The 13,270-nt window shown below is 44.2% G+C and overlaps 1 protein-coding gene across 1 annotated transcript in view; it reads left to right on the plus strand.

Moving 5' to 3' along the window:
- CGL1 (alpha-1,3-mannosyl-glycoprotein beta-1,2-N-acetylglucosaminyltransferase) overlaps positions 1 to 9,373 on the plus strand; it is a 133,449-nt gene extending 124,076 nt beyond the window's left edge. Inside the window, exons 15-18 of the mRNA XM_087387696.1 lie at positions 7,041 to 7,103; positions 8,246 to 8,284; positions 8,373 to 8,543; positions 8,657 to 9,373. Of these exons, the coding sequence (XP_087243822.1) occupies positions 7,041 to 7,103; positions 8,246 to 8,284; positions 8,373 to 8,543; positions 8,657 to 8,767 (384 nt within the window). The 3' untranslated portion in view covers positions 8,768 to 9,373. The remainder of the gene's footprint in view (positions 1 to 7,040; positions 7,104 to 8,245; positions 8,285 to 8,372; positions 8,544 to 8,656) is intronic.
- The last annotated feature ends 3,897 nt before the right edge of the window (positions 9,374 to 13,270 follow it).

Below are 13,270 nucleotides of genomic sequence, written 5' to 3' on the forward strand. Positions count from 1 at the left end.
CAATAAAGTGTGTCACTCTTCGTGCCGCAGGTGGTCTCTGCGTCCCCTCTCAATATAATCCAGGCCACACACATGTCAACTATCTCCTCCACCTCCATCCTGCTATGTTCTGGGGCTGACTCAAATGCATAGAAGTCTGTGATGTGTCTGATCGCCTCCTGCTGCTCTCTAATCTGTTGTAGTAGGGTCTCCGTGTGTTGGTGCATCTCAAGTAGATATAGGCCAATGCAAACCTAGCATGGAAGTGGATTAGTCGTGAGAGTTGGTTGAATACGCTCCCCTCTTGGTAGAGGCAATAGTATCGTCCCCTGATCTCATAATAGGCTGGGCAGGCACATAGAAAATGAGATGAAATGCTTGTATTAAAGTTCAGGAGAGACCCATTAGGATCTATGGGACTAGAAAAATAGCAATTACAAAATACAAGGTCAAGAGAGTTCTAGACATAACTCCGCTGGACAAGAAAAACAACATCAATCTACAGTAGGGGAAGTAAATCCACCCAACTGAGTCTAAAGCCACTAAGACAATGAAACAAAACCACAATCATGTAGAAATTAAAATGAGAAAACTAGTAACAAGTGGTCTTGGAGAGGGCTGCCGACCCATACGAGATTGAAACTGCACTATGTTGTGTTGTTAGAGGATGAGTTTGGGAATGTTCCTGGATTCATCTAGGTATATGCATACCCATCCGAGCCACCCAGTCTTCGATGAAAGACTATAGCGGGTCACTGGGAAGCCCCTGGTGGTCAGTGCTCGCTCCTATATGATAGTAGTGTCTTCCTTTGCGTTGTCACTTGGATCAATGTAGCCCCAACCTGTCGTGCTAGCAAGGAGCAAAAGGTCATCAGATCCTGTGGTATCACTATTTGCATATCCTGTGCCAATCAGATCGCCAAGTATCCTTGGCACTGCCATATAAAGTGATACTCATTCTCTATCAAACTGTCCTTACAGATTTTAGAGAGCCTCCCTTGTTGGGGGTGTGTTCATCTATTGGGGTCTACCTCTAGGTCATGGGAGCTGACTCTAAATCTGCAAATAGCCTGTTTCTTTTACACGGAGATACTGTCCTTGAGGACTGTTGCTCATTGTATGCTAACATGGGGTTGGGCTCTTTCTTGTAAAACTCCATTTTCCAATTAGGTTCTCAAAACAAAGTGTCCACCTTTTTTCTGCAAAAAGTCCCTTATGGTCCCTTTCTTCTCAGGTAAATCTTGGCTTGAGACTTCCTACAACCAGCTATGTGCCTGTTTGAACCATCTTTTTCTCTTGTTGCTTCCATCACTTTTTAAGGGATTCTATTGCTATCCACTTTTTAAGTTTGACCATATAAGAGATCAAGAGACATATTGCGTCACCCTCAAGAGGCAGCATTCCGGTTTTTGCTAAAATCATTGGATAGGGAATTTGCACCCTTACCCCTAGCTCTTCTTTAAGGAAGATTTTCCGGATTCTCTCATTCTTCTCCACATTTGTTTTGCTAGATTTGTGCCCCATACTTGACATCCATACAAGATCACTTGCTGCATTAGAGTGTGGAAAAGGAATTTCCTCATACTCCAATTCTAGACATTTGATTTCCTGCATTTGTTTTTGTAAGCTGAACAAAGCTTTTGTGCCCGCATATGCATGCCTGAGAAAGAAAGAAGGAAATTTAAAAGTCTTTCAAAGACTGAAGGGGCTATGAGACTAAAAGAACATAATACACTGAGCTGAAAGGGTGGAGCCTCTAAGCGTGCATCAACACCCATGACGAATGCAAAAGAGCTGTGATCATAGAGATACCAATAAACAAAGAGAATCTCTGAGCTGATGGAGAGGATGGGGGCTGGCGGCACCGCAATGGTCATCTGGAAGTTAGTGGAGGCGTAAAACCATGGAGGGGGTCAGTGATGTATGAGACTGCGGTCGCATAAAGCTTGTGATATAGCACTGATGGCCGTCAGTGTGTGTTTCTTCCACAGTGGTCTCCTAGCTATGGCCTTGTGAGACGGACAAGTGCCACTGTCACTCCCACCGGCCACGCATGCCTTTGCGCAGAGAGAGAGAGAGAGAGAGAGAGAGAGAGACGTCCACGGGAGGGCTCACGGGCCTATGGAGTTTTAAGGTCAAGAGAAATATAGATTTCAATTGCTAAATTTATTAAAAACCTTCTCATCGTATCTTCTAACATTAAAACAAAGAAAAACTAACTTGGTGATGACATGTGGCAAGAAAAAATTTTCTACAAGCAAAGTTTTACAAACCAAGCTTAAACATGCGTAGGCCATAATAATGGGGGTAACATTAAAATTCCATGTTTATTAAAGGTTCTGTTTGTGTGTGTATGTGTGCATGAGTGCATGTTTGCACATGCATGCGTACGAGATGCCTACATTGATGTGTATGTGCATGCGCATTCCGTGTGCATGTGCGAATGCATGCACACATTTGTGCATGTATGCATGCGTAGATGCATCTGTGTGTGTGTGCGCGCACGTGCGCATGGGAGAGAGACACTCATGTATGACCAATTTCCATTTTCATCTAAATACCCTTACACATTTTCCACAATCCTCATCACATATTCACAAAGTACACAGAAAAGTGAACTCATACAAGCCTCAGTGGGCTGAAGCAAAGGGTACGCTAGGACCCTTGCTGAGTATTAATGTATGCTAATAGAATCATAATCATAGAGGAAAAAGTTAACTACAATTGCAGAGTGGGCCATATCAATAAATCAATCTATCCAGGTGCTGGGACAAAACCGAAGCCTGGTACAGTGATGGCTCTATGGTGGGTTGCGAAGATGTCTCGTATCTGCGTCTGTCGAGTTGTCTTGCGCTGTGGTGGGGGGACGCGGTCTCCTCGCTCTCTGGACTCTCTGGGCTACGTCTAGGGTGACCCCTCGTCTCTGTCAGTCTCCCTTGAGGAAAGTTGTGATAGGTTGGACCTCAATAGAGTGTATCCTGGGGGCTCTTGGTCGCACACGTGGCCTCTGTGCCCATCTCTTGGTGGTACTGTGCCGGCTGCTCATCCAGACTGCTCTCATGTCAGCTAGCTCCTCCTCCTCCACTACCCTATGTCCGGGGGTTGACTCAAATGTATAGAACTCTGTGACGTGTCGCTGTGCCCGGTCACCCTCTATGTCCTGTGGTGGTCTGACCATCCCCTACTGCTCTCTGATCTATTGTAGAAGCGTCTCCCTGTGTCGCCGCATCTCCATCAGATAAAGCCCGATACAAACTTGGTCATGGAAATGGATCAGTCGTGACAAAGGACCGAAGCCACTCCCCTCTAGGTAGACAGTGTTAGCGTCCTCGAATCTTGTAGTAGGCTGGGCAAACACAAAGAAAATCCTCCTCTGTCTCAACCGCCCCCAGCGTACATAGCGTGCAGACCCGTTGCTCTTTGGGTATACTCGTTGCTCTCTCTGCCTCGATCCTTAGTTGGTGGGACGAAACCTGCATCTGACCAATGGCAATCCTCAGTGCATGGGAGACTCCTCTATCCTTGAGATACTGGGGTCTAATAATGAATCCCTCCTTTGATACTCTCAGGAAGTGGTCGCGATAAAGCTGGGTCTTGGTGGGGAGCTCCTGGTCCTTCTCCCCAAGTTCGGGATGTGTGAAGCTGGAGGAGGTCTAACCATATGATACAGTTGATCTCATCTCGCGGGATCGACTCAAGAGGTGCATCCATGCTGTATTGGAAGGGGGGAAGCCTGTCCATCTAGATACCGTGCTTGGCAAGCCATGTAGATATGCGTGCATACCATGTGTATGCCCCGCTCTCTTCAAGTCGTCTCGATGACTCTAGGGCCAACCTCGAAAGTCTCCAATGGGGTAAGTCCCAGACTCTGTGGATGAAAGTCACTATCTGAAAGATGGCATCAACCTGGAGAGGTGTCATGGCGAACTCTGCCTGTACTATCTCATGTGGAACTGAGGGCTTACATTGGATCAATCCTGGATCCTATCGTCACCTGTAGCTGCTCGAAGCTCCTCCAATCTGTCCTCGGAAGATCGCACCCCCAGAAAGGTGCTGCATACATGACAGTCAGCCGCACTAGTGTGTCGAAAAGCTAGCCCTTCATTGGTGGATCTTGGAAGTGCGCTTGGAAACACTGCCGCTCTAGTCTAGTTAAAGCACCACGCCCTCGTGTGAGCCGTGCCTAGGCTGCGTGTTTCATCGTGAAGATGGGTCCTATGAAGACTGCTCCCAAATATGTGTATGACTGCACTATCTCCACTGGTTCACCACGATAGGTGAAAGTAAGTCAGTGAGTCACTGCTTGTGAGGTGTTGAAGATCATAACCTTAGTTTTCCCAAGGTTGACCGTCAGATCTCTCTCTCTGCAAAACACCTCGAAAGCCTCCAGATCTCTTTGCAGCCCCTCCGCTGAAGAGGATATAAGGACTATATCATCAGCATATAACAATATCTGTATGAGGAGATTCCCTAGTAATGAGCCCTCGCCACCTAGGCGATCTATGAAAGATGTGATCTCATCAATGTAGAGTCCAAAGAGAGTTGGTGAGAGAGGGCAGCCCTACTTCACCCCAATGGTGCTCTCAACCCAATCCAATAGACCACTTGGGGCATGGACCCTGCCTCTGAGTGACTCATATAAGCTCATCACACCCCAAATCAGCATATGTGGGATCTGCATCTCCTGTAGTCTTTTGATCATGCGGGATCGTGGAATAGTGTCGAAGGCCTTTCGAAAGTCTACGAAGCATGTGTAGACACTCTGATGTCTGGACTTTGCCTCCTCAATGATAGCCCTCAGAGTGAAAATGTGGTCTAGAGTAGAGTGCTGCCTCTTGAATCTTGCCTACCCTAGTCCTCGTTGCCCCCGTGCCTCGGTATGAGTGCTGATCTCTCTCTCTCTCTCTAGTATCGATCCATAGATCTTGGCCAGTGCGTGGCCAATCATGAGGGTGCAATAGTTCCCGGTGTCCATGAGGTCTCCTGCTTTGTGTATTGGTACGATAGTAGTGGTGCTCCATGCTGGTGGGAAGCTGTGACAAACTGCAAGGTTAAACATATGTGCAAGGATCAGTGCTAGGACCTCCTACTCATGTGCGAAGTGCTCTGTCCGAAGGCCTTCGTGATCTTGTGCTTTCCGGTTGTGGAGCCGACAAAGTGCAGCCTGCACATTCTGCGTAGTGAATAGATGACAGATAGTGGGCCTGGGCATAGAGGCCTGCGTAGTGAATAGATGACAGGTAGTGGGCCTGGGCATAGAGGACATGTTTGGCGGTGTCTGCCTTGGGACATCATATAAGGAGCATGCATAAGTGTGCCACATGCTCGGATCGGTGATGGGGATGGGTGGCTTCCCCTCCGCGAGGAATCCTTACCCAGTGGGGGGGCGAGAGAGAGAGAGAGAGAGAGAGAGAGAGAGTATTAAAAGCCTTCGAAAGACCAAATGGTCTATGAGATTGAAAGAACTTGATACAACAAGCTGAAGGGGAAGTGGGCATCAGCACCCATGAGGAATACCAAGCAAAAGCCAGAAACATAACGATACCGATACATAAAGAGAAATCCCTGGACTTATGGAGAAGATGGGGGGCTGGCGATACTGTGATGGTCACCTAGAAGTCAAGCTTGAGAGAGAGAGAGAGAGAGAGAGAGTCACCTGGAAGTCAAGCTTGAGAGAGAGAGAGAGAGAGAGAGAGAGATGCACGCATGTGTGCACATGTCTGCGCTGAAAGTTTCCAACCTTATACACACACACACACACACACACACACACACAGAAAGAGAGAGAGAGATGCACGCATGTGCGCACATGTCTGCGCAGAAAGTTTCCAACCTTACATATTCTGGCGAGCAATGTGTTGTAATATGACAATAAAGAGGTAGAAAGTAGCAGTTTTAGAACTCTTACTCTACCGATTGTTATCCTAATAACAGTGCTGCATAGCTGCAGCAACCAACTCTATAGAAGATGGGGACTTATTGGATGTGGGAATATCTAGCTAGAAGAATCATGGAATGGGATCTTATACAGCACCTTTTGATTCGAGAAGAGTGGCTTCTCGAAGAGCACGGTAGAGAGAAAGTTGTAGGCCGTTTACAGGGAGAGTCACTGTCTATCGCCGGCCTACAAAACACCGAGTCATAACTTTACCTTGGAATGAATTGAAACGCCTACTCAATAATTTTCTCAATAACCTATTACCTCTTAATGGTAACAATTGTATTTTTACTGTCTCAAAGGTACATGGGTATGCTGGAGGTGTGGGTTTCCACTGTTGAGATCATGTACGACTTGTGACAGAGACCCTAAAAGTCTCAAGTGGCATTTACGGTTAGTTGAGAATGGACATGCCAGCTCTTGAACAGAAGCTGCGACAGCAACACATGGGTTAAGAATTTCATTTCAGAGTCTATAGGCAGGATCGGGGCAAGGTTCTGTGTATAATTGCTGGGAAAGTTTTTGATATTTTATTTTAAGCTCTCAATTATGCTGGAATACTGCATGAGGTAAACTATTTTACCATCTAGCTATGTGGGTTATGAGAGAGCTAAGCTAATGCTGCCATTTGTCTCGAGGCATTTTGTAAAGCTTTTGGGATTCCCGAGGCATGTGCTTATACAACATGTCAATGGATGATAGCAGAAATGGTCTGGCACATTGAGGTTTAAGGATGACTTGGACCTTTGCACAGCTGATGTCTCACTGGTTGCATCATATTGGCCATCCTGTGGTTTTTGATTTTTATACAGAGTATTATGAAAATATATCTCAAAAACCATTTTCATTGTGTATGAGACCACACATATTGTTTCCCATTTGTTATCATGAGACCACACATATTGTTTCCCATTTGTTATCCCGGGGAGTGATGACTGCACATAAAGCTTCCCTAGTTTGGTTTTAGCTTTGTTTAGGATTGTGTTTGTCTGATTTGAACATTAGTTTGGCTATTGTTTCAATTCTTTCTGTAAAAATAGATGTAAGGAGCCCTGTTAGCAATGACTTTGTTAAAACCAAGGCGAACATGCTGTCAACTTGTCTGTTGGTTTTCATCTTGCAGGGTTCAAGTTTTGGACAGTTTTTTAGGGAGTATCTGGAACCAATCAAACTCAACGATGTTCCTGTATGATTTCAAATCCCATGGGGGAGTTTATCTATCTTAGTTTGGAGTTTCCATTTTTTATTTTTGTAGAGTAACTTGAAGCGTAAAACAGCATGCTATAAAATGTGTTGTGGTATAGGCTTCACATATGAATATCAGAAAGCTTCATATCTACATCATGTCACATCAACTAACTGTTAATATTTGGTCAGAATTTTCCCTAGTAGATATAAATTATATGGTTTTATGAACAGCGACAGAATCAGAACAAAGACCTCTGTATCTGGCAATCTGCATGACTTTATCTTTGCTAGCTCTAGAGTTTTGAAAGAAAGAAAGAAAGTCTATTAACATCCCCGCAGGAGACCAAAAGGTCTATGGGACAGTAGAAAATCCATTCTAATACAACAGCTTAGGGAGGGCGTAGGGGAGCTCCCAAGAAGTGCATAAAGCAACTCCAGTTATTAAGAGTACCGAAATTATATCCTGAAAAAAAACGTATAATCGCCCATACATCATTTTAAGACTGAGAGTCTTTTGGTTTTGATTTAAACTCCTTAATGAGTGCTATTCCTCCACGGTACAGGCAGCCTTAACCGTGGCTAATTCTGTTGCTTTATCCTTCAGTTGAGCTCTTGTAAGCTCCTCAGCTATCCATAACTTGGTTCCTTTCAGCTTGTACGACTGTTGAGTCTTAAATCTCGTGAGTTAAATGTAATAACAGCATGACCTTTACAATGATTAAATGCAGACTAAAAACAAAGGGGTTTATAACTTGATTGATTGCGTATGGGCATGTCTTTAAAATCATGTGTGTATATGATGATCAACACCCTTCTTTGGGTGCTGAAGTTGGTTGGCATGTCCTGTTAGCTAGTCCCACTAATATTTGGTGAGTTCATGGTTCATAAGCTTGGGGGTCGCTTTCGTGAGCTTAAAAATTACTGCTTTGTTTGCTTTCCTCCAAGCTCTGTGGGCATTTTCATGTATCCTGTGAAATCCATGCACTCTATCCTGAGCATTTTTTAAGGACAAGTTAATGATTCTTTGAAGCTTGTTTTCTGCGTTTATATGTTTATCCTGTCATTTTCTAATATTTTCATCTTGAGTTTGGTCATTGGTATCATGATAACAATGCTCACCATTAACTGAAATGCTGTTAGGTCAATTGGATGGCAAAGGATTTAACCTACCTCATTGAGGTATGTTTCTGAATAATATCATCAGAACCTCTGCCATGTACGATTTGGTTCATGTTGAGCATCTGCTTAATTTTTAAAGCTGCTGCAGAAAAATTATGATCATAGCTTCGGTGAACTAGTATCCAAGGCCATCCCCATCTCTGGTCCTAATGTTGTTGAGAAGGCTTACAACATTGAGGGAGACGTCAGAATTGAATATGCCGATCAAAGAACTTTTGAAAGCCTTGCAAGACAGTTTGGTGTCTTTCAAGAGTGGAAGGTACTATTCACTTACAAAACTAAGCATCCTTTTTCATTACCTCTTAACATGCTAGGTTGCATCGATTTTGATGTAAATACTTCTCATTGAGCCTAATATGGTATTATCTGCAGGATGGTGTGCCAAGAACTGCGTACAAGGGAGTGGTTGTGTTTAGGTGGCAAACATCAAGGCGTATTTTCTTTGTTAGTCAGACATCACTTGAGCAGTTAGGTTTAAGTTGATATGGCAGTGTCTACCATCGTTTATTGTGCCCAGTTCGTGAACTATCCTGCCCTTAAGATATCATTGTCTTGCCATGTTCCTGGATGCATTCAGCTTGAAGACAATCTGGTTTATTTCTGGCACCTTGAGAAGTTAAGTTATGTGAAGTGCTGGCTGAACATGCGCCTAGGAAGTGGAAGAAAGTTTCACAGACCTTGCATCCTCCAAAATCTGTACACTTTCAAGTGGTCATACACAACACCATCAGTCTTAATTCGACGTGGAACACTGATTGATGTTGACATATCCATGATGGGTCGGGAGCCTCTCAGCTGTTCCCCTTAGCAGCCTTGTAGCGTTTTACTGCCCCTTGGAGGAGCACGCTTTCTTATGTGGTAAAGGATCCTAGGAACTAAATGAGCTTCTGGAGGAAAAATATTAAAAAAACGAAGCTCGTCTTTACAGCACTCCGATTTGGAGCCATTAATTTCCCATAGATTTTCTTTTACGATGTGATCTATTTTTGACCCAATAAAATCAGGGATAAATGTACAGTATACTTGAGATGTATTGTATTTCAAGAAAGTTGGGATGTCTGTAAAAACTGAAGACTGAAAATTTGTTAGTCGAGGATTGTTTCTGATAATTGTCCATGCTATCACTTTATGTATGGCATTTGCTTAACTGAGAATGCAGCTTGAAAGCATGCTGATTTTTTGGTGTGGAACATTATGTTTATTTGGACCATACTCATTTTTAATATATATGTGGTACTAGATTGTAGCAAAAACGTAAAAAGGCACTTTTCTTCAATGTAGGTTTTTGTATCTTTCTATGTATAAGGTTTGCATTTTGTTTATCAGTATAGGAGAGAATTTGAGGAGTAGCTCATATTCAGAGTTTATACCAACTTTTGTCAGAGGTTATGTGGGCCCCCATATTTTGAGGATAACGGGAATGCTGCCTTGGCATTCGATTAGTGTTTGATGCAGGAGGGATGGTGACCTTGCATGCAGCCCATGGTATAGTGGCCCACCATTTTACCATGAAATGGCTGCTACGTGTGCAGCACTCATGGCTGCCCAGCACATGGGTGGCAAAGGAGCCCAGCCATATGGGCTGGAAAAACAACGCCTTATGGGGCTGTTATAGGGCTTGTAGGCCCTGGAAATATACCCAGCCAGGGCCAAGATCTGGCCATATGGGGTTGACGGGGAGAGACAGGAGCATAGTTGCAAATAAACGCGTTTTCATGTTTTAGCTAACATTTGCTGAAAATTTGTTTGCAAACTTGCTATTTTTTTTGGGCATGCTTCACCTGCAAACAATGGAGATGATGATGAAGGTCATGAGGCAATGACACTTGAGCACGACGGATGACCTGCAGCCTTCAGGCTTCAGTCCTCAATTACTTGACTTTTGTGAACAATTGTGAGTGAGTTTTGAGAGCTAGTGAGATCTGTGGAAATCCTATTCTAGGGCAGGTGTATGCTGCTCTATTTCAAGTGATCTGCCTTACTATTGAGCATGCTTCTGAAGTGCTTCAGGACCCCAATTACAACGTGACGACGGCGTAGAGGTCCAAGTCACTTATCTTTGAAGTGATAGAGACTATGTTGGTGCAAGAGCAGGCTTGAGAAAAGATGCTCAACAAAGATGTAGGTGATGACAATCTCCTACTTGCTTCGAGCAAGGACAAGGGGAAGGGCAAGTGCAAGGTCAAACTTAACCCCAGGGAGGAAGAACCAAGGTCCAATGAAGCGCATAGTGTGGCAATTGAAGAGGCCTTCTGAGTGCATGTTCATTGTGTTTGGTATGAGAGCACTGAGTTAGGTGTGCAGATGATGGTCCCAACATAGAGCAGTGGTCCATGGACCAGTCGATGGGTAGAGGACATAGCCATTATCACTACTGGAAATGAGGATGAGGCCGTATGGATTCCAATGGAGGTAATCCTAGGGTCAGTGTTCTCTTTGTACTTTATTATGTCGGGCATGTAGTTTGTCCTGGTATTCTCAGATGGGAGAAAGGAGGTCAAAGACTTCAGACAGACAGAGGAGGCTTTATTGAGTGTTTGGCGCCTGCTGCATGATGGCTGTGATGGTTGGTGGTGAGGTCTTCATAGAGAGTAAGTTGCTGGCAGAGGTAGTTGTCAAAGACGCCATTCCATGGAGGCCCAATTGCATTGAAAAAGGAGGTAACTATGGTATCTCTGGTTAATGACTATGGAGGTAACTCTGGTATATCTGGTTAATGACTGTTGGTACCTGGTCATCTCAGAGATTCTGATCATGACTTGAGTTGGAAGTACTACATCTGTGGGTACTGTGATTCTGACTGGGCTAGAGACTGGAATGCCAGTTGGTCAACTAGTTCTGTACAGGGTTTCTTGCTGGAATCATGGGCCATCCCATTGCTTGCGATGACAGCTGTATCTGCATCAGATCTAAGAGCTATCTCATTAGCCTGTGATCTAGTCTAGCTTAGATGGTTTGTGGAGAAGAGGAAGCAGTTTCCCAAGGACCTGAATAGGACTCCAGGTGTAGATGGAGGATGTCTCCGCTGATGGATTCAGGATTGATCTTCCAAGGGAGTAAATGAAGCATCTCTTTCGATGGGTAGCTGTAGGGCCACATTGGCAGGGCGCGTCAGAGGTTATGGGTCAATGCCCCACATGTGAGCTCGCATATGAAGATGACAGTGGGGCAGGACAAAGGGGTTTGATGGATGATCCATGGTGGCCTTGCACGCAGCCCCTGATATGTTATGGACTCCACCTTAAACTGCCACGTGGAAGCACACTATCGAGTGATGAAAATGGCTTCCACATAGGCAGCACATAGGCTGCCGTATGGGCAGCAGATCTAGCTGCCACATGGGCAAGAAAGGTGCCCAGCCACATGTGCTGGAAGGATAAGGGCTGTCATTGGGGTTGTAGGCCCTGGAAGACCCTACCAGGGGCCAGATCTGGCAGCCTGGGGTTAGGAGCAGGTCAGTTGTGTGGGCCAGGGTCGGTTGTCATGTGGGTTGGCCCTTTTGTGGGGCCAACCCTATTCTGATCACTATTTTGTGTGGCCAACCCTATTCTGACCACTATTTTGTGTGGCCAACCCTATTCTAACCACTATTTTGTGTGGCCAACCTTTTTTTGACCACCTTTAAAATGGCTTCTTAACAATAATAAGCGCATGATTTGTTTTCTTCACTTTCAAGGTGACTCTCCATGTTGGGGCTTTATTATTTATGAACGAATTGAAGTATGTGGGATTTGGATGCTATTTCCATGGTTGTGGGGCTCTGGAGTATGCAAATGGCTTGAGTGAGCTCAAATTTGAAAGCGAATAGTCTTACATCTTGAATTACCTTTGTGATGTGGACATGGTTGCTCTCATTCGACGTACGGAATGTCCGTATGTTCCATATTGTCCTGTACGGTACCGTTCAATCCATACTATATGCTCATTTTTTCTTTTCTTTTCTTAATAAATGAGTTCGTTTGTTTTGGATGGTTGGTTTTGTTATTTGGGCCTCCCAAATGGCAAGGTTCCCTATAAATCCCCTCTCTCCTCACTATGATCTCACACTAAGCATCTACCTCCGACTCTTAGTCTCGACTCTCCCCTCTCCATCTCCAACAAGTGACAAGGCCCAAGTTGCATCAAGCATCTTAATCTATCTCCCTCTTTGTCTCCATCAAGCACCTATATAACATGTTTATACAAGTACTTACTCCTAAACTCTAAAATCTCGCATCAAATGTATTCATACGTGTCAACCATGGCTATCTCACTTTGGGATAGCTATGAATGTACATTCTTCTTAATGAAAGGTTCTTTTACAAAAATGATGTGTGTGTGTGATAGATTTATAATTGCCTAGTGTGTGCATGATTTAGATTGTCATGCCTTCTTGTCATATAATGGTATCTTTTGATGCTTGTAATTGGAGGTCCCAGCTTATGTTATAATATAAAATTGCATGGATTTTACCCCCCAAAAAAGTGTGTGTGTGATGTATCCGTCACCTAACCTTGCAATCTTTGGATGTGGTTTCCTTGTCTATGACAAGCATCCATGCGTACACTAGTGTGCATATGCGTATGCGTATGGGAGGGCCATGAGCAATGTGCATGGGCGTGCTCATGCATGTGAAGGTGTGTCCAAAGCTTATTTGATCATTGTCCTTTGTGTGTCCATTCATGTGTAAGTTTTCGTTATCTACATAGGTTGCACTTTTTTAAGGTCTTTTTAGCAAGAGGAGCGAAACTCCACAAATTTATGAGTTGTGATATACAAGCAACAAAGCCTTATATCCTATCCAAGGGACTTGGTTTCTGGTTGATTGCAGATACTTGCCTACTTCACAAGAAACATGGGTGACCGAGGCACAAACCCTAAGGACATCCCTATTCTGATAAGTTGGTCAGTGAACATTTGAGAGAAATTTAAGCAATTGAAGCTACTAGCAATGGGAAAATCTTCAAGGAGCTCAAGATACTTGTTGGTTTCAAGCGGGATATGGAT

This window comes from Dipteris shenzhenensis, chromosome 2 (assembly GCF_047967505.1).
Source record: "Dipteris shenzhenensis isolate YYH24624 ecotype China chromosome 2, Dip_SZ_1.0, whole genome shotgun sequence".
NCBI classification, from domain to species: domain Eukaryota; kingdom Viridiplantae; phylum Streptophyta; class Polypodiopsida; order Gleicheniales; family Dipteridaceae; genus Dipteris; species Dipteris shenzhenensis.